Source organism: Diadema antillarum, unplaced genomic scaffold (genome assembly GCF_040938485.1).
Source record: "Diadema antillarum isolate AM-2024a unplaced genomic scaffold, OU_Dant_1.0 seq00001278_RagTag, whole genome shotgun sequence".
Lineage (NCBI taxonomy): Eukaryota > Metazoa > Echinodermata > Echinoidea > Diadematoida > Diadematidae > Diadema > Diadema antillarum.
Genome location: NW_027272058.1, coordinates 459,458 through 479,869, shown reverse-complemented (window position 1 = coordinate 479,869; position 20,412 = coordinate 459,458). Strand labels below are relative to the sequence as shown.

Sequence of the window (20,412 nt, the reverse complement as noted above, 5' to 3'; positions counted from 1 at the left end):
TTTTTCCTTATTATGTGTGCAAGCGATATTTCAAGCAGCTTACGAAATTTTGCGGAAAACAATCATTAGTATCAAGAGGATAGTAGGGATGGTAGGGGTAGAGGAGGATGTGGCAGGGATAGGGGCGAATAGTAGGCCTACAGCGAAAATATTGTTTACAAAAACGTTCCAATAATTATATTATGATTCTTTTAGCAACTTTAGCAGAGAGCTCTCGAAAGCTGTTACTAAAGAAATCAGTTTTCCTTTTAGAATATAGGGAAGTAGATGAGTGTAACTCTTTTTTGCTATTAAATGTCTATGGGTTATTCAGCAATAACTACAGTGTACAGTATTGGTGAATTGAGATAACATGGCAAGGAAGGAGGTAGATAAACATAAACATGATGTAATGCAAACAAGGAATATACCTACATTGTACTGTACGAGCTGAAATTTTCGCATACAGATATTTTCGCGAATTGCTACATGGAGGACATTTTCGCGTGTTGTTAATTTCGCGGTTGCGAGGGTCTAACTGGACTTAGCTATTCGCGTGTTGTTATTTTCGCGTTGTTATTTTCGCGTGGCGTTATTTTCGCGGTTCAAAGGCGATTCGCGGAATTCGCGAAAATAAAACCACCTTGAAAATTTCAGCTTGTACAGTATATGACAGTTCTCTGAGAGGAAAGGGAGATAGGTGGGGCATTTGAGAGGGATAGTAACAGACAAAACAGAAAGAGAAGTGGATAGTAACAAGGAAATAGTCCATGATATTAAAAAGACTATGGCTCCATTTAATAGCAACCTTGCATTGAGTTGCTGCCAGCCCTTACTGAGAAATCTATGAATGAAGGAAGGTAGTCCAAGGTAGAGAAGGTGGAAAGTTGGGGGGGGGGGGGGGGATAGAAGGAAAGTAGTAGAAGGAAGCATGGGCATAGTTCATATTAAAGATAAAGAATGGTGTTATTGAATATACCTCTGCCCTGGGCTGCAGCCAGCTCCTGAACCCTGTAAAACTTGGCCAGTCGTCTGTTCAGCTCTTCGATCATCTTGTCCTGTTCAGAGGGAAAGAAATATAGGATATGACTATTAAGCTATAGGCCTGCCACGGGTGATCTGACTTTCATCACTGAACGTACACTGAACAGTCCATTATCATTACAACTCAAGGCTATATGATAATAAGACTTTAAGAATTTAATCTTAAGTTTATTCTGTTTTGTACAGGTGAACTTTACCCAAATGTATGGTGACAGACTCAATGAATTATTACAACTCAAGGCTATATGATATGGAGACTTAAAGTACAAATTGTAGGTAGCAAACTTTGCTTCAACTTAATTGATTTTATTATTGTATTTTGTACAGCGCTAACTTTACTCGAGTGTATGGTGACAGACTCAATGAATATTCAAAAAGACAATCAAATAAGCTCTTTGATTAAAATACCAAACTGAACACCGTTATAATATTCTGAACGGAAAAAAAAAATCCCTACATCAATGACTAAGAGAAAATGTTTGCCAAAAAAATCTTCTCCTTAGTCCTACACACTAAGTTTTGTGTCCTCACCTTCTCCTTGGTCCCACTGATCAGGCTGTCGACTGCTATCTTTAGTTTCTCCTTCTCAACTTCTGCATGAAAAGAAAAATAAATGTTAAGAAAAAAAAAAATTCTTGAGAAACATATAAGTCATTGAGTTGTCACATCACTGCACTCAGTATGTGTGATATAACACAAAACAGCAAGAACAAAATTTGAGAATAAAATAGAGCATGTGGTAGTCAAATCTTGTTGTTTTTATGAGTATCCTCTGTAGAGACATCACAACACCCAAACTAAATTTATGATATTGTCCACTGTAAAGTAGGTAATAAGGATCTCGTTCGAGATACAGCAACAACAAAACAAACTCGAAGAAGTAGTTGTCACAACTTTCTTTCATTATTTCCAGATTTAAAATGCATATAAGTTTTGCACTCACTTCTCTCAAAAAGTTATGTGAAAGTGATAAAACAATCATATGAAATATGCATGTCTCATTTCTATCAATAATAAACGAAATGCTCAGATTTCAAGTCGAAGGAACTGAAATCCTGAAAGAATCCTCTCAAAAACCTTCCAAAGCAGGAAAACAATGTCAGGTACACATCGGGATGGCCTTTCAAGGATCACAGCTACACGGTCCTCAGCGAAAGGAAGCCACACAAATACTAAAGTGCATATTCTAAACATGATAATCATGTTTTTTGACTCACTGGGAGATCAATCAACAAAAGGGCACACCCAATTGTAAATCATTTTCAAAAATCTTTGCTTGCAACTTCATCTCAAGTGCAATGCCTGAATTTTCTGAAGCAAGTTTTCAGTGATCTTTACACGTATTAAAGACAGAATTACACAGTATAATACTCAGCAGAGTATTGGGGGGGAGGGGGGAGTATTTAAGGTTACCAAGCACTAAGATAGACAAAATTCTCAAGTCTAGGGCTTGAGGCAAGGAGAAGAAGAAAGCATAACAATGCAAAAAAAGTTCTAATACGAAAAGAAAAGTTCCAATGGCAAACATACCTTCATCCAAATTGCGGACCTGTTTCGTCTGTAAGTCATCGAGGAGAGCCTGTATGCAGGGGCAAAACAGATATGGCAGAAAGAATCTCTTAAAATCAAGAATACCAGGGGTGAATTTAAAAAGACAATATCAAATCAAACTTTGAAAATTGGGAAAATCAAAATTCATAAAAACCAATTACAACAACGATAGAAAAATGCAGGACAAAAAAATCTGTTTACCTTACTCCTGGAAAAGAAAGGCAACACAGAAATGCAATTTCCATGCGGCAAGTCTCAACAAGTTACAAATGTAGGCTGAAGTGTAAAGACTTTACAATATCACTTCTATTTACAAATCAAAATGTTCAGCATTGTGCTTCATTTCTCTCTCCACTGTGATATTTTCTGAAGTTAACCTACTCCAAAGTTGATTTCAAAATCATTATATCATCAAAAGTTTGTATTCAATGTTGAACATTTGGATTGTAGAAAAAACAAACAAACAAATAAACCAATTAACACAGAATAAATCATCACTAAAACTTATCACAAAGTACAGTATATCTCCAGACTCAATTTTTCATGTTATTGCAACAAGAGAGTAATCAATCCTTTGAGTTCTCAAAGAATTAGAAGATATAAACAAAACTTGGGCACTTTAAAATTCTGAATGTTGAATTCTCTCACAATACCAGAAACTAATCCCAAAGTTTATATGATGATTACAGATTAACAAGAATACAAAAATTATATTCCACCATTTCCGCAATATCAGTTTCATACTTCTTTTGTCTACGCACGTCCATTAGAGGAAGTTCAGAATCAAGAATACTTGGAAAATGACGCACACACTGACTCTGGAAACATGCGACGATGCAGAAAGAATGCATTTGATCTTGCTGGGATGGCAGACAACAACATATTATGTGACACATCATCATGTGACTGGGATAAAACTGTACTCATTAGTAAAAGATAGATGCATTGCGTACAGTGACTGAGTTGAAATCTATACGAAAGTTGATATTTGTTCACAATCAACTGCTTGATATCCCAACTACTGTATATGTTTTTGCAAGTATAATACATAGTCAGTTGGGACTTGTAACAGTTTGTTGTTGTTTTTACAAAGTGCTTGTAATACACAATGCAGACCCACAGTGAAGGAATGAGAGATAAATGATGTCCTTTTTCAGGAGAAAATTTGATGAATCCCCAGCTTTAAAGATGAATAAACAGCACCTTTGCAAAATTTGCAACAAGGAAAAAAAAATGCAAATAAAAGTCTGCTTTAAATACACAGTATCTGTGGTTTAAAGTACAAAGGCTTGAAATGTGTTGATACATCTTTTTTTTTCCGTTGAATTTTGATGTAGGACCATTAGTGTGTTGAATTGATCAAACCAGTTTTTCAAAGAGCTGTAAGTCTTTGACCACGACTCAACGTTTTGTTCTTTTATATTGTGTTTCTCGGGTGGCCAGGTTTCTTAGCACCTCTGCGGCATTTTGTAGATTCTTGAAACTTTAAGTGGGGGCAAAGTATGCATCATTGGAAAAAGTTGAAGAGTCTGAAACTAGAAATGTTACGACTGCAATTTTTATGCCTTCATCATACTGTAGTATCTTCCCAATAGGTCTACAGACTGAAATTATTTCTACATCATTATTTTTTATTCTGAACATAATCATTTTTATTGTAATTCAATTCATTCTCGAGAAAAGCTGAAAATACCACAAGAGAAAAATGACTGGTTGCCGACTTTATCTGGCCTTTGCGGTGATGGGTCACATAAGATGATATTCGAGGAAGAGGAATATGCAGAAACTCCAAAACCCCTCTTCCCAGACAAAACAAAACAATCTCTTTCTTCATTCCCAACAAAGTTGAATGACGCGCAGAAACTGGCACTGCCATTACTGAAGTCCATGCTGTGAGAATGCAGGCAGGCACAATGCAGTCTCTCCACATGGAGTGGATGGTTGATAACCATTATCATCAAGACCTATGGAAACAGAACATTAAACACCATTCTCTGTTAGTGTAACGGGCAAAGAGAGGGGATTAAAGAGGTGGTTAGGGTCAAAATGTAATTGTGGCCGCATTCCTGCTCTTCTACGCTACGCAAATGTAATGTAACACAAAGGTCAAGCACGGGTACTGGGAGATGGGCATACGATCTGCCGAGCAGGGTCAAAGGTCATGGCTGGAGGTCATGCTATGATGGAGACTTAAACTGATGAAGTCTTCCACAGAATCTAGATGTAAAATGTGCACCTAAAGAGAACAGGAGAAAAGCATCTGTGTTAGCAGTCACAGCCCGACAAATCTACAGAATGACAAAAATGGTATTCACTCCATTGCATTTGCATATTTACACACTTTGTAATTTCAGCTCAACATGGCATCATTAAACCCTAAACTTTAATTCTATAAAAGTATGTTTATCTAGTAAGGAGATGATTGTGATATAATTGCAATAAATGCCACTTCAACAGCATCCCCCACCAAAAAACAAAAAGAAGACAATAACATAACATCTACGAATTACACTATTTAAGAGATAATAATGAAAGAGGAGCCAAGCACGGCATGTTATCTATCAAACTGATGGCCCAACTGTACGTGAAAGGACCATACACTTGGATGCAGTTACCAAGGCAACAACTGTAACATTGTTCCTTGGCACCTATCACCTTTCATTCCTGCATGCCATTAAACCCAGCTGCTCCATCTGCAGGCGGTGCTAAGGTTCAAAGGTCAGAGTGCAAACACAGCATTCCAATTGTGGGTGAAGTATTTACTGCAGAGAATATTCCATAAATAGCATGTCACATTCTTTAAAACCTTATCATGGAAGGAACAAAGATGTGCCACGAAGGAGCATCATCTAGGTTTCTCTAGAAAGAGAGGGAGATAGACAGATCTATATAGATACTGTAGATAGATAAACAGATCGATAGATAAAGATAGATAGACAGACAAACAGATTTAGATATAAACTGTAAAGTGATAAATAGATAGATAGATAGATAGATAGATAGATAGATAGATAGATAGATAGATAGACAGATAGACAGATTTAGACAGATAGATAGAGTGTAGAAAGAGAGAGAGAGAGAGAGAATGTGTACCGTACACAAAAATTGTGAACAGATTGTGCGGAGATGTAGTGGCAAATGCACAGACATCCAAATTGACTCAAAAAAATTAGGAAATGCAACACGTGACCGAAACGCAAAGACATGCCTCATCTGTGCAGTAGATGCAAATTTGGGAAAAGTTCAGATTCATAGTAAAGTAAATATTCCAATGAATAAAAATCACTAGGGACAAGAAACTGGTCACTGATACTGATACATGTTTACAGATTTATGTACAGTTTTGATACCTCATAACTATTTCCTCAGGATGGAGTTTTGATTTTGTTTTCCAAAACGTCCCCAACGTTAATGTTTCCTACAGATGGAGTTTTGATTTTGCTTTCTAAACTGCACCCACATTAAAAGTGAATTCTGTTATTTTCAATTTACATGGAAGTAATATTTCTATTTAAAATAATGTTAACATGAGAGTGATAGCGAAACTGAGAGAGAAGCTGTAGTATCAGCATGAATAATGCCAATAATGCTGATAGAAAAATAGCAATATGTACCAACAACTATTGAAACTTGTCTGTTCTATCACATGACAGGAATTTTAGAATAATTCTGCTGACGATAACATCAACGATCAAGATAGCAATACTAATTCTACCTCATTAGAGAGATAAACTAGCTACACTCCTACAACATGATACAATTGTTACATAATATATTTCACTGTACTGTAAAGTGTAACTTGATGACCCTAAGGAATAAAAAGTTATAATGTAAAGACAAACTCAAACAAACTACACTGGTAAGACTGACAAAATGGGACACGGTGAGACAAACGATCCAAAAGTGCACAAAAATCACAGCATTCCGTGGAACAGCATTCTCAAATGAGTAAAAAGAAAAAAAAAAGGTGAAGAAAGATAGAGGGCGACAAACTCATCCAGGGTCACTCACATGGCTGTAGCGGAGGCGGGCTTTCAGCTCGGCTGCCTCAGTCTGTGACCTAACTAACTTGACCTGGGTCAAAGGTCGGAAGAACCATTGCAAGGAGCAAAACACATGGACGGTATCAGACACATATGTTTAAGATGAACACCTTGTGGAAAATAATTCAAAGTTATACTGTATGGCAGGAGGCACAAAAAATAATAATAATAAATAAATAAATAAAAATGCAGTTGGAAGGGACAATAAAAAGGGAATTAAATATTGAACCAGCTTTCACACAGACAAAGCACACATTACTGTCTACAAACATACATAGTGTTAAAGAAAAAAAACACTGATAATCCAGTACTGCAGATAACTGGCACTATACAATTGTATATTGTGTTTGGCAAGCATAGCAAATATTCCCCCAACATAATTTACCATAAACTGCAGCACATAAATATCAATTACAAAAAGATACAGGTGTAAGGCATGCTACCCACAAGGTCATATCCTTTAATATAAACTATGAGATTTTCACAATGACATTTTCAAGGATATCGTGAGTATCCATTTCATTCATATTAAACATACACATACAACAAGAAATTATACTGCCCTTATTGATCATACTCCATTCTCATGACTGAGGTATCTTTGTAGTCCAGTTCCACACAACATACAGCCAATGGAAGGGCAGCCAACGTTTCCGCATCAAAGTTTAGAGAGATTCCACAGAGTGTTCAGGGAGTTAATTGAGTGCTAAATGTACTTGACGAGGCCACAATGATTCCAAAATGAGGGAAGCCTTTATGGGCTCCGGCCAGAACATGAAGATGTACAAATGTATGTGATTTTTCAGGTAGCCTCCTCCAGAGCCAGTGAGACTAGGCAGCTCTGATATTGGTGTATTTCCATGGCCTGGGAGAAGGGATAACTACAGCCCTTTAGCTCGACAAAAGGAAGCAAGTGACATCACTATGACTTCGAACAAGTTTATGGTAAATTGTATCTGACATTTTTCATTGATATTGGAGCAAAATCATGACATTTTCAATTCATAGACACCTCTCATTAGGATGACTTGCTCTGGCTTTAAACTTGGCGTGTAAGTAGAAACACACTAGGTCAAAGCTAAATGTATAAACGAATTGAGATTTGGAGGATTTTTGTCACTTGCTTCCTTTTGCCATCAAAGTCTCTATTGTGTTGCCACATTGCATCCTAATGACCTAATAGCGTTTACAGGCAGAAGGGCTCACCTGTGTTTCCATGTATTTCTCTTGCCACGTGTGACATTCTGCCTGTAACTCAGCGATGAGTTTCTGCAGAGAGGGATTGATGGAGAATGCCTTGCAATGAGACAAAATTATCACTACTAACAACATCGTCATTGCCATTGAAATCTTCATTATATTTTGGATAAAAACATGTGTACCCTCTCGTGATTGGCTGAAAGAGGATCATGTGATTACTGCAAAACCAGAAACATTCACAGCTAATTTGCCCCCTCCCCCCGCTTCCCCATTTTTTAATGCCTTGGCTATTTATTGACCAATTGTGAACAACCATTGCATGTCGGATTCCCATCATGCGTTTTAAAAGAATGTATAGTAAAATTGATGATATCTATTGTTATGCTTAATTTGTCTCATTATCTATGTAAATTCTATTTCTTTCAGAAACTTCTAGTCTTATTCACTTTCTTCCCCACTGACAAAGAAAATGCAATCAAATTTGGAATCTTTGTGGCTTGTCATGTAGTTAAGTAAGTAAAGAAGTTAAGTAAAGAATTTAAACATTAAATGTATTGAAATTTTTAATTTCATTGTATAATCTATAAGCGAATTTTTGTTGAAATTCTTTTTACTGAGCTAATAAGGGTTAACCAAGAACAGGACAAGCAGCATCGGAAACATCTCTAGCAAATATAGACCAAGATTGTTATAATTTTGAGCATGAACATCAATGATTCCTTATTACGATCATAACTATTATCATCAGCATTCGATTCATTGTTGGAAATTCACCTCTCTGATCTTGCATGTCAAAATCTTAGGTACAATGCTACAGACACATTGAAAACAAAGTCAACAAATATATTCCCCTGAGGAGTTGCCATGACTACGGGAGACAGGAATGGACCTTACCTGACTCTGTTGGTATTTGGAATGCAGCTGATCCATCTCCTGCTGTTTCTCCTCTATGTTAGCCTGGGAAAGAACACAAAACAAATACCAAAATATTTTCTAAATGAATACAGTGTATATGAAATATATTGAATCAGAAGGTGTAATTATACATTAACATGTGTGAACATAAAATAAATACCAAAATATTCACTAAATGATGATATGAAATACACATACTTAGAATTAGAAAGTATAATCATACATTAACATCTGTGAGTTGAATAGTTGGAGTATCCCCTACATAAACCCTGGAAAGAGAGGAAATGATCAAATGTAAATCCTGTGTGGTATGGACTAGATAAAACATGATAATTTTGATACACCACCTCATCTGACTTTGTCAATATCATGTATCTGAAGTAAACAATGGGTAACGCAATACAAAGGTTGTTCAGTCCAGACTTCAGAAATGTTCACATTGCCTTCTCAGTCATGGTGGGAAAGAGAGAGACAGAGAGACAGACAGACAGAAACACACTGTCAGACTGATGGAGTGATTGAATGATAGATAGATAGATAGAAAGAAAGAGACAGATACAGACAAACACATAGATGCAAAGACAATCATGCATACAGACAGAGACAGTGACAGAAAAAGAAAGACAGACAGACTGACATACAGACATACAGACATACAGAGAGAGAGAGATCCGTGGGGGGCATTTCATGAAGTATTTTGTCCGACAAAGTTGTTGGACAAATTTGCTCTCAGCCGATCAGATGCAAGAATTTCAGTAGCTTGTAACAATTTGTCAGAAAAATATCCGACCAAAACACTCCACGAAATGCCCCCCTGGTCGCTGCCCACCTCGGCCATGATGGCACGTTCTCTGACGACGAGGGTTTCATTCTCCACAGCATCAAGTCGCGCCTTCAGCTGCGAGGCCTCCACTGCGTAATTCTGCTGACTCTGTTCGAGTTCACAGTGAATCTCGGATTCCTGAATGAACAGGGGACAAAAGATTAATATTGAAATATGAGCCTGGTAAGCTGCTGTTTGAGATATATGCAAATTACTTGTAAAGTCCTTCATATCAATTTTTCAGGAATATAATGCTGTAAACCCAAGCACTGATGACATGTGAATTTTTTAAGTCATCCAAACCTCATGTCAATCTACACATTTATATAAAACAGATTTGCAGTACAATGCCAGCAAAAATGCATCTTTTGCTTTCCAATCCCTTTCAACAATTGGTTCTACTATGTGGAGGCTGAACTCTGTCATACTTTCCTTCTCCCTAGAATATCACACTGCGACATTACCGAAATATGTAACAAGTCTCCTATGTCATCATAACTGTTCAATGTGCTGTATGTGGCATAGGGAGTCCAATTTTTTGTGAATCAGGACTTCTCTACAATTTCGCGAGTGGTTAAATTCATAATTGTGGAGTACAGTAATGAATGTAGAAATGTATGCTTGCACATCACATTCACGTTGAGACCAAAGTTGATCATTTCGCATGTTTTTGAATTCGCGAATAGCATCCAACCCACAAAATTTATGAAAATGAAAACCTCGCGAAATATTCAGTGTATACAGATGTACAGTAATTTGTTTACGGTTTTTTCAGAAGATTGGTCTATTTGCTCGAGAACCATCATAAATTCCACAAATCTATGCATGGCACCATCGATTTGTGTATCACTACATGACGTGGAAATTATATCCAAAACATAACTTGTAACTTGCCCCTTTGACCAGGGGGGCATTTCATGAAGCGTTTTGTCAGATATTTCGTCTGACAAAATGTTAAAAGCTACTGAAATCCTTGCATCTGATTGGCTGAGAGCAAATTTGTCCGACAAGTTGTCGGACAAAAATGCTTCATGAAATGCCCCCCTGATCCATTCTGAATTCCGAAATCCCCATAGACTTAATACACAGGCCACTAGGTTCCCTTAGGGAATGGGTTAAGAGGAGGACCACCACCCACCTGCAGTAGCTTGGTCTCTGCAGCACTAAGCTCCTTGCCTCTCTTTGCCACCGCCAGCTCCAGTTCCTGGATCTTCTCATTCTGGACCTCAATTTGGTCCGTCAAGACATTCACCTTTAATGTCAAACACAGAGGGAAAACACCTTATGCTAAATGCAACATTCAATTCAATTCAATTCGTTTATTCATCTCAATCATCATAAAAACAAATACATTGTGAGATCAACATGGCAAAAAAAGAAATATTGATGAGGAGAACGGGGACTACAAAAAGCGATAGCTTGAAAAGGCGTAAAGCCCCCAGATTACAATGGTAAATAGAATGCATGTACATGTACATGACGAAGTGAACAGAATTTTTAAATGAAGTAAAATCATGAACTGCTTGAAATTGTACATAAAACACAGGAATATACTATACATTGAAATGGAAAAAATAAAATAATAGACATGATGATCCTTTTTAATCGGCAGAAAAAGCTTATTGGAAAAGTAGATTTTTTTTTGTAATGAAAGCTTGTCGACCTTTTGACTGAATTATTTCCTTCTAAAACTTGACTTAGTACCTGTAATTGCTACAATGTACAAGTAATTGATGCACCAGTGGTGTGAATTCTGTGATCCTACAGCATTGCTGTGAGAATATATCAAGAGTAAATTGCTTTTTACAGAAAGTTCATTGACCTTTTGACCTGTGACCTTGGTCTAACTAGACCCCCAACCCATGGGTATCTAGATTCTGTCAAAGCATGCTGCAATACAAAATTGGAACACATCTGCCACAGATATATGGCCAGGTTGGTGGACAGAATAAACGTAATGCCATGGCAATGAAATAACTGGCAATCTAAAAATATTGCACACATCCTCACCTGACTTCCTCCACAGGGAGACTTTTAGTAAAACTGGAAAATACAGACAATGTAGTTACAATGCTCTCATCCCTTTATTCATTTTATGACAAAAATTGCACATAACAAAATCAAAAGAGCCCTCAAAACATTTGCAGCAGTGACAATGGGTTCCCCGGTTCCATGATATTTCCTCCCATGAAGTATCTGCAGGCTCTGCCAAACATAAATTCTACCCCAAACATTTAACCCCTACCCTAGTCTGAATCCTCACAATAAAGTAAAAATAAAACCCTATCACAACCCTAACCCTAACCGTACGTCCTTGGAGAAAATAACACTGGAGCAATTGCCACAGGAGCAAATGTCTAGATACATGTACAGTGTACATTCACAGAAATATTCAACTGGTCCATTCATAATTGTAAAGTCTTTACCTGTAACTGCAGACTGTTTTTGTCACTTTCCAGTCTCTTGATCTTCTCATTTGACGCAGCATCTGTCATGTCCTGTAAAATAAAATGACAACAATATAATACTTGTCAAAATTCAAATCATATATCAGGAAACTTGTTCATCACAAAAAAGAAGAAGAAATGACATACTGTACAATTTTTGTATGATGTACAGTATGATGATCAGAGCGGCGAGGAGTCTTGCTGAGCAATGTTGTGTGTTAACATGTCGTCCCCTCTATAGAAGCAGAAGCGAAACACTCTGTCCCTCGTAAATGACATAAATTGGAAGTCCCACGCATGAAAGAGTCACAACCAATACACATAAAAGATCCGGTATATCTCGAAGAGCAGGTTGCATTTCATCAAGTGACATGGTCTCCCTTAATTTTAACAACTGGACCGCATAGAAGACCAGCAGCGCTACAATTGTGAAGCTGAATGTAGGCTATCCGGCCGTCTTGTCTGAACAAAATGGAAGATGAAAACTAATGGACGAATTTCATTCTCAAATACCTGCAACTACTCATTCTCATTAAATTTATTGCAGATGCAATAAAACAAAAAAGACTGTAACCAAACAACATGAGGTGATAAACTGACATCGCCGTCTACATCACAGTCCTGTGACAAAATTTGAGAGCAAATTACAGCGGTAACAATATCAAATACCAGCACAAATTGTAGACACACAAGCAAGTAGTCGTCCGGGTAATTACATAACGTGAGGGTGTCACAAATCACAGTTTATAAAGCTGGTTCCCTGCGCGTCTATTGTCTGTCCCTTCTAAATTCCAACCAAGACGCCCCCATCTCGCTATACCAGATGGTTTCTCCACGGCAACACTCGTCAATCCCTCATTAAGGAGACGGATAATGATGAATCGCTTGGGCAGTCAACCCTAGGAGGGTCGGCCGACTGTCAATGCCACATCTTGCTGCCGAGATGCACTGCCATCTCTAGCTGTCGTTGTTTGATTGTTGTTTTCTTTTGTGTTGTTTATAGCCTGTCTTAAGAACAGTGGTGCGCACATCTCAATAACGTGCCAGCCAGACCAGCTCCATGGGGTTAGCTCCCCTAGGACACTAAGTGCCTATACATGTAGCAATGATTCTTGACTTTTGTCCAAACAGATGAAAGCAGCACAATTTGTTCTACATCATGAGAGTTTCCCCCCACCCCATAAAAAAGAGGATCACTTTAAACCTGCCTTAATCACTGAAGTGATGAGTTCAAGGGAAATTCCATTACAATATCATGCAGTTTTATTTAAAAAAAACAACAACTCAAGAGTAGTAGGCCTGCAGTGTACATGTAGATCAGTGCAAATTCACCACAGAAATTCTTTTTTTCCAGACCTGTTCTTGTATAAGAATTAATCTGTTCCTGCATGTCCTCCTCAACAGCTATACATTGTAGGTTCTGTCTGTTCTAAAATATTTGAGAAATGGAGATCACTAAAATTTTGTGAACAAAACAGAGCTGTCCAACACTATGATCACACCAAGGAGGTAAGCACCTCCCTGATCACGTATAGAATTGTCAATTTGTCTTACTCTGTATAAAGACATTTTTACAGTTCATAATTTTTTGAAACCAATATTTAATGGATATACAATGTACAGGAGGCCTGATTTCTCTGATTTTTCAGTTTTCCTATAAAGAAATATGATATCACAATGGAATTTCCCTACAGACACCAGCATGAAAAGAGCAATAGAAAAAGACATTAATATAAACTAGCTGGAGGACTGTTAAATCTCCCCTACATCTACTGGTTGATACAGTAAATTTCTTGTCTTTTCTTCTGTAAATTCAGGTACGTATATATACCGGTATGCAATACACATAGTATGTGACTCAGAACAATATACGGAATCCGTAGTCCGGATTTATCAATATCTAGTAGTATAAAGTGATATCAAAGTCGCGGAGTGTAGGCCTACAGTATACACTGTATTTTCCATCGATATGGACAGGGCCCGAGTAATTCTCGATGGTCTCCAATTCATGAATTATTGACACCCTGCTGCAATTTGCAACCGCCTGTCATATGTTCAGGGGGATCTGATACAACATAGTTTTGGCAGGCATGAACCCATGTAGATGGCTGAAATAATCATTTAGTCTAGTATAATTCATATCAGATTATTATCGCATTATGGCATTTAAATTGCTTGCAGACCCTTGTACAATCCAGCAGATGTACACTGTAAGAGTATTAAGCCCGCAAATATGATTTCACTATGTTGCCCTTGTGCAGGTGTGGAACTACTCCAAGAACGAGTCTGAGAGGGCAAGACTAAGTGGGCAGTAAATTCATCAGTGTGGATTTCGCCCAGGCTCCGCCGAAATTGACAAGGCTTTTTCGTCGCATTCCAGGCAATCTTGGGATGCCAGCGAGTAAGAGGCGTGATGGATGGATCAATGCAATGACTTTGCCATCTGCCCCGTTGAACAAGGACTCCACTATATTACTGGGGAGAATCTTCCTTGATGGGATGGACGGGCAGGGGTCTTACTGGTCAGGGGTCTTACTGGTCTGGGGGTCAAGTTTAGGGGGACAGCGGCCATAAATTTACAGGATGGCCAGAGGGATTTAAAGGGATGCTTCAACCATGACGAATTGCCAGTTGATAATCTCTGTGCAGTTTTCATAAAGATAAACGTACTTATTCTCTTGTCTTGCACGACACCCATAGACAGAGTAACAATCCCTCCCCCCCCCCCCCAAGAATAGAGCCCTCAATTAATTTTCATTATCCACAAACCTAATTACATGAATGATAAACAAATCAAGATACACAGTGTCATGCAAAGGCTCACCGATGGAAAAACACAAAGCATATCTACATACAGGCACAGTACTTACATGTAGCAAAGGTCACACAACTGAATGTTTGGATAAAAGCATGTGTGGGTGAAAAGTTCAGCAAAATTTCATAAACTGCATGTCACATAATGAGACATTGGTTTTAATATTCATTTCTTTATGAATAGGCCTAACCCAAACTTTGCCTAAGAATATGAATGACTGTGAAATATCTCAACACCACCCTCCCCATCTACAATTGAGTACATACAACAATAGCTTTGTAACAACAGAAGGTCTGCACAATCACATCTGAAGAGTGTCTGCTACTTGCAAATGTGATCCATTTCTTACTGCCATTGATTATATGCAAATACAAGGACTGTCAGAGATAAACCAGGGCTATACAAGCACTGTATTTGTCATACCTGTGTAGACAAGAAGTGCTAGGGGCTATATACACATGCAGAGGTAAATATGGGGACAGAAAAAAAAAAAGATAACAAGATTGCACGAAGATGAGTCACTCCACATTTAATGTCCTTCTTTTATTTCCCCGAATCCATTTTGCCTCTTACAACAGGCTTCGTGCACCTTTGTGAATGTTCAATTGAGCTAATGCAATCTCATCTTGCTGTAACACCTCGTCTATGCACACCCTCTGGACTAAACCCATTGAGCCTGAGGATGAATTGATTTTGCTATAACGCACTTCCCATAGACACCTGCCCGAGAATACTAGGGACTAGTGTTTAACGGCTTAACGGGATGGTACAGTATTGGTGGAGATGAGAATTGGGCTTTTAACTCTTTGTGAGATACCAAGAAAACACTTATGATATTGTACAGAACATACCATTTTAAAAAGAGGAATTCAAAGTTTATTTGATGAAAATCGGGTTTGGAATGACAGAAACATCCAAAAACAAGGTAAAACGAAGCAATCATAATAAAGTGTGGGTCCCACACTTTATTAGAATCGCTCTTTCATGGATATCTCAGCCATTTCAAAACCAATTTTCATCAAATAAACGTTGAATTCCTCATAGAATTACATGTTCTTTCATATTTCATTAGAGGTTTCTCATTATCTCACCAAAAAAAGTTAGAAACTTGAAATTAGGTCTCAACCAAAACTGTACGGTCCCTTTACGGAGTCAACTCCTATGTATTAAAACATGGTAGAGGGTTAGGCTTTAAAGTGGTAGACTCATGCCTGGATATAACCAGTATTCTTCAATAATTTGACATGGCTATTAAAATGAAGCCAAATATGGGCGGGGGGGGGGGGGGGGGGGGAATGATTATCCTTGTCGTCCCTCCACACCTTATAAGATGGGGGATATTCAGAGCTACCAAGTCTCACATATTCTGCGTGAGACTCAAGCATTTATATAGGGTCTGTCTCACGATCTCACGCATGGCTCCCATTTTTCTCACGCATCTGGTGAAGTCTGCAATTTGGGCCAAAAATAAGGAGCATAGCTCAAAGGATTAAAGTGATAGTTGCAACTGAAGGTATATTTCCCTTTTGCCTTTCAAAATTAGTAAAAAATAGTCACTTAAGTATGCACCAGATCGCATCATTAAGAGCTAATGATTTAAAAAAGCTCCCTACCATGGGAGGGGGACACCCCCCTCGTTCGCGTGCGCATGCGCGCAAGCGCCGAGATGCTGAGTCATTAAATCTCACTTATAAAAGTTTTTTGAACTTGGCATCTTTGGATATTTGAGATAAGAATCAGGATAGATTAATCCCTGCTAAAAATGCGTTGTAGGGATGGTATACATTGTAGTTTTGGTTGAGATGTGCTTTCAAGTTTCCATCTTTTCTTGTGAGATAATGAGAAACCTCTTTAACCTTTTATTAATAAATATGAAAGATCATACAATTCTATTTACGAGGAATTCAAAGCTTTACTTGATGAAATTTGGTAATAAAGTGGCTGAGATATATATATAAAAAAGGTTCCTAATAAAAGGTGGGACCCACCTTTTATTAGGACAATGTTCTGTGTTTTACTTTGTTTTTGGTTATCTCAGCCATTTCACAAACAATTTTCATCAAATAAACTTTGAATTCCTCTTACATGCTCTTTAATATTTCATAAGTGGGTTTCTTATCATCTCTCAAAAAGTTAAAATCTGAATCCCCCATCTCAACCAAAACTATGCAACTCCTTTAATAACGGTCACAGGAGACAGTATATATTTTTCCTCAACGCGATAAATATCATAACATTAAAACCCCAAATACTGCCCAGTCAAGGGAATACACATGGACAATCTGATTGCATTTCCACAGCAATAAATTGTCTTGTTTCTTTTTCTACATATTAAAATGTAAAGACTAAGATGGAAATACATCTAGACTTAATCAAGGAAAGACTTAAAACTTACTTGGTTTGTGCGGTATAAAATCCACTCCATTTGGTGACATTTTCTAGCCATGCTGACAAGATTGAGCTCTCTATTGGTTGCGTTTGAATGTATTCCAGGTATTGATGCCGGTAGCTACACCAATATTGGCAAGATACTCCTTCTCTTTTCCTAGCCCGAGAAGAGTGTGAGGGCTCTTTGCAAGGTGTGCAATTCTAAACCACCCTGGGTAGTATCGGCAAACAATTCAAGATCAATCGACTATGTTATCTGTGTGCAAGTAGGCCTACATCGTGCACACCTGCTCAAACAGTGTCTTGATGTACAATGCCCAGGTGTCGCTTTTTAAAAAGAAAAGATGACGCTTTAAAATGAGTGAGATTGGATGAATGAATTGGGGCTCACTAAAACGGAACTGGGGCTCGCTGAAACGGAACTGGGTACCACCAGTGATGCGGTGCCAATTTCAGTGCAGAGGTACAATGGACTTCATCCAGGCCCTGCATGCATACGGCTCCGGGGGAAGTTGTTCACAGAGTTGCACACGGTGGAATGGTAGAGCGGTAATTGTCAATCAATGCTGCGTAGTGCTGTACCTACGATTGTAAGCAGTGGACCAAGTCGCTGTATCAGAGCTGGATGACAGACAGACACAGATATATGAATGAACTGGACCAAAACGATCGGGGGATCGCCCATGTAGAACGGGTACAACCTGGTGACGAATTGTGAGCTTCCGAGTTCTAAAAGTCAGAGATGCATCGACTACTGTAGAGGCATAGGGTTAGTTCTTTGCTGTAGCAATATCAAGTGCTATGAGCACACGGTGCCAACCTTGTGTGAGTCTACGATCATCATACATCGATGGCATTTATATATGACAACAGTGACGCTGAAACACATCGACCGATCAATCTATATTCATTGACATCAATTACAGGTACAGTAGCTCGGAGGCTCTTGAGGCGACGGCGTGATGCTGCGGATCTCTGCGATAACAAGGGGTAAAGGAGATTACTGCCAGACAGCCTGCTGGTAGAGAAAACAGAAAGTCACAAATCCACCGAGATTCTCCAAGATCCCAGGTTCAAATCCCCCTTGGTTTTCGCCCTCCATACAGGTGGTGTTCACCAGTCATCTGGACACGTACTGATAGACTGACGCACTGGGGTCTTCTTTGCTGTGCAGATTTTGGCTGTGTAACCACAAAAGCCGAGACTAGGCAACCGAAGTCAATCTGCGCTGCGTCGTCCCGCAAAGCATGGGGACTGGCACGGCTAGACTAGCGTCGAGAATACAGGGCACGGAGCCATGCATCAATGTCTGAATAGCCTTGATGTAATCACATACCGACCCAGAGTCTAATTAAAATAACAAGCTTCCTCCTCACGACAATTTCCATCGACCAGACAACTGTGCAGATCAACCCACGAATGATTGTTGCACTGGTCGCCCAAAGGCAATTCATACTCACAGAGTTTCGTACAAGGCACTGTCACAGTATGCACGAGTGTGCCACCACCACTGACCAAAAACTGAACCAGAGATGTTCATTCATTTCTTAGATTGGTCCCAATCATTCCCTGAGCTTCTCAACCAAACTCCAAGCGAAGTATGAAAGGCTCGAGATCCATCTCCTGTTTCCTTGACATAGGAATGTTTTGATTCACAAAAATCATGACACAACACGGTAGAATCGCGGCGTGGAGAAAGCCCAAAACAGAGCAATTTCCACACTGACAGTCCTTTCAAATTCCATGGTTTTCGGTACTAATGGTATTGCCCTTTTGATTTAAGTCTTCAACCCTTTTTATATATATCTTTTTCCCTAGTGTAATAACTGGTATAAAAATATGCTGATCCCATGCAACCCATGACAGAGTCAATCTCCATTACCATTCTCGATAAGAGGAATGTGAGCTGCCATGCATCCGAGATGGAACCACAACTGAAATTAATGAAGAATATTGAAGGCAATTTTACCAAATGCACTTCGAAACAAGTTGTATTGTCTGGACAGAAAATTCCCTCATCACAACCATCCATGCATCAAAGTTCAACTATGGGGAAAAACAGCAGAGAAACTACTTTAAACTAGCAACCTCTTTAATATCATTGTATCTGACAAAGTAACCCCAAAGTAGAGACTTGGTGGTAAGCATCAATTCCCCCCCCCCCCCACCCCTCAGTGTAATATACTGTAGGCCCTATGTGGCAAGTTAATGCATTGTGAGGGTTAAGATAAAAATGGATAAATTTTTATGGATAAATGGATAAATAAAGATGCATTTGAGAACAATTACACTGTAAAATTGTATAGTTTGTCTGTTTGTGTGTGTGTTGTTGTTTTGTTTTTTGTTTTTGTTTTTTGTTTTTGTTTTTTGTTGTTGGTTTTTTTTGTTTTTTTTTTTTTGGGGGGGGGGGTCCACAGACAAGATTTATCAGTTTTCACATCCCATCCCGAAAATTGGGTTTTGAAAACTGCCGTTTTCAGATGTGCTTGTGAACGAACCTATCGTACGTATCTGGCCAGGGCCCCGTTGCAAGAAAGTTGCAATCAATTGCAAATAATTGCTAATTTTGAAACAACCATTCTGATTGGCTCAGGGTCTGCCCTATTAAAAAGACATGCATGCAACAATGATTTTGATTGGCCAGTGACAATCAGTTGCAAGTTGCGTTTAAACGCAAAGTTTCTAGCAACGGGGCCCAAGTCTCCAGTTCACCAGCCTAAAACTTTTTGGAGACGCATCAATCCGATCATGGAGCACCACTTTAAAACGAAAGCCCTGACGGAGATAAGATTTCAAAAGTTGGTCGTTTTCGTGGGGGCCGAAAGTTCAACTTTCGGTGGCATACTTCCCCATCTGAGTCATGTGGTATTTTTACGATCTCCGAGTTTTGTTTACATCTGTTTTGCCTGCAACACAACAGATCTACATGTGTATCTGGAAGTTGTCACAGTTATTCAAGAGGACATTGCTGACGGACCATGACACCAAAAAACTCTGCCCCAGTGGCAGAAGTATTCTCCAAGTGACGCTCCCGGTACTTTCAGTTCAGCTAGCATCCAATGTCAAGTGGAAAGGCTTACAGTAATTCACCAGGCCCAGACAGTGTATAATCTGAGGGTATACTTGAGGCTAGTCTCAAGGAAAGAGACTTCAAAAGGTTTCTCTGTTCCTATTAAAATTGCATGGGGTGCCTGACAGACTGCACTC

General features: G+C 38.7%; 1 protein-coding gene across 1 annotated transcript in view; it reads right to left on the bottom strand.

Moving 5' to 3' along the window:
* LOC139745584 (liprin-beta-1-like) overlaps positions 1-20,412 on the bottom strand; it is a 90,427-nt gene that overhangs the window by 49,772 nt on the left and 20,243 nt on the right. Inside the window, exons 3-10 of the mRNA XM_071655977.1 lie at positions 11,982-12,053; positions 10,694-10,807; positions 9,562-9,693; positions 8,712-8,774; positions 7,824-7,886; positions 2,554-2,602; positions 1,555-1,616; positions 959-1,037 (exon numbers count right to left, since the gene is read on the bottom strand). Coding sequence (XP_071512078.1) covers positions 959-1,037; positions 1,555-1,616; positions 2,554-2,602; positions 7,824-7,886; positions 8,712-8,774; positions 9,562-9,693; positions 10,694-10,807; positions 11,982-12,053 — 634 coding nt within the window. The remainder of the gene's footprint in view (positions 1-958; positions 1,038-1,554; positions 1,617-2,553; positions 2,603-7,823; positions 7,887-8,711; positions 8,775-9,561; positions 9,694-10,693; positions 10,808-11,981; positions 12,054-20,412) is intronic.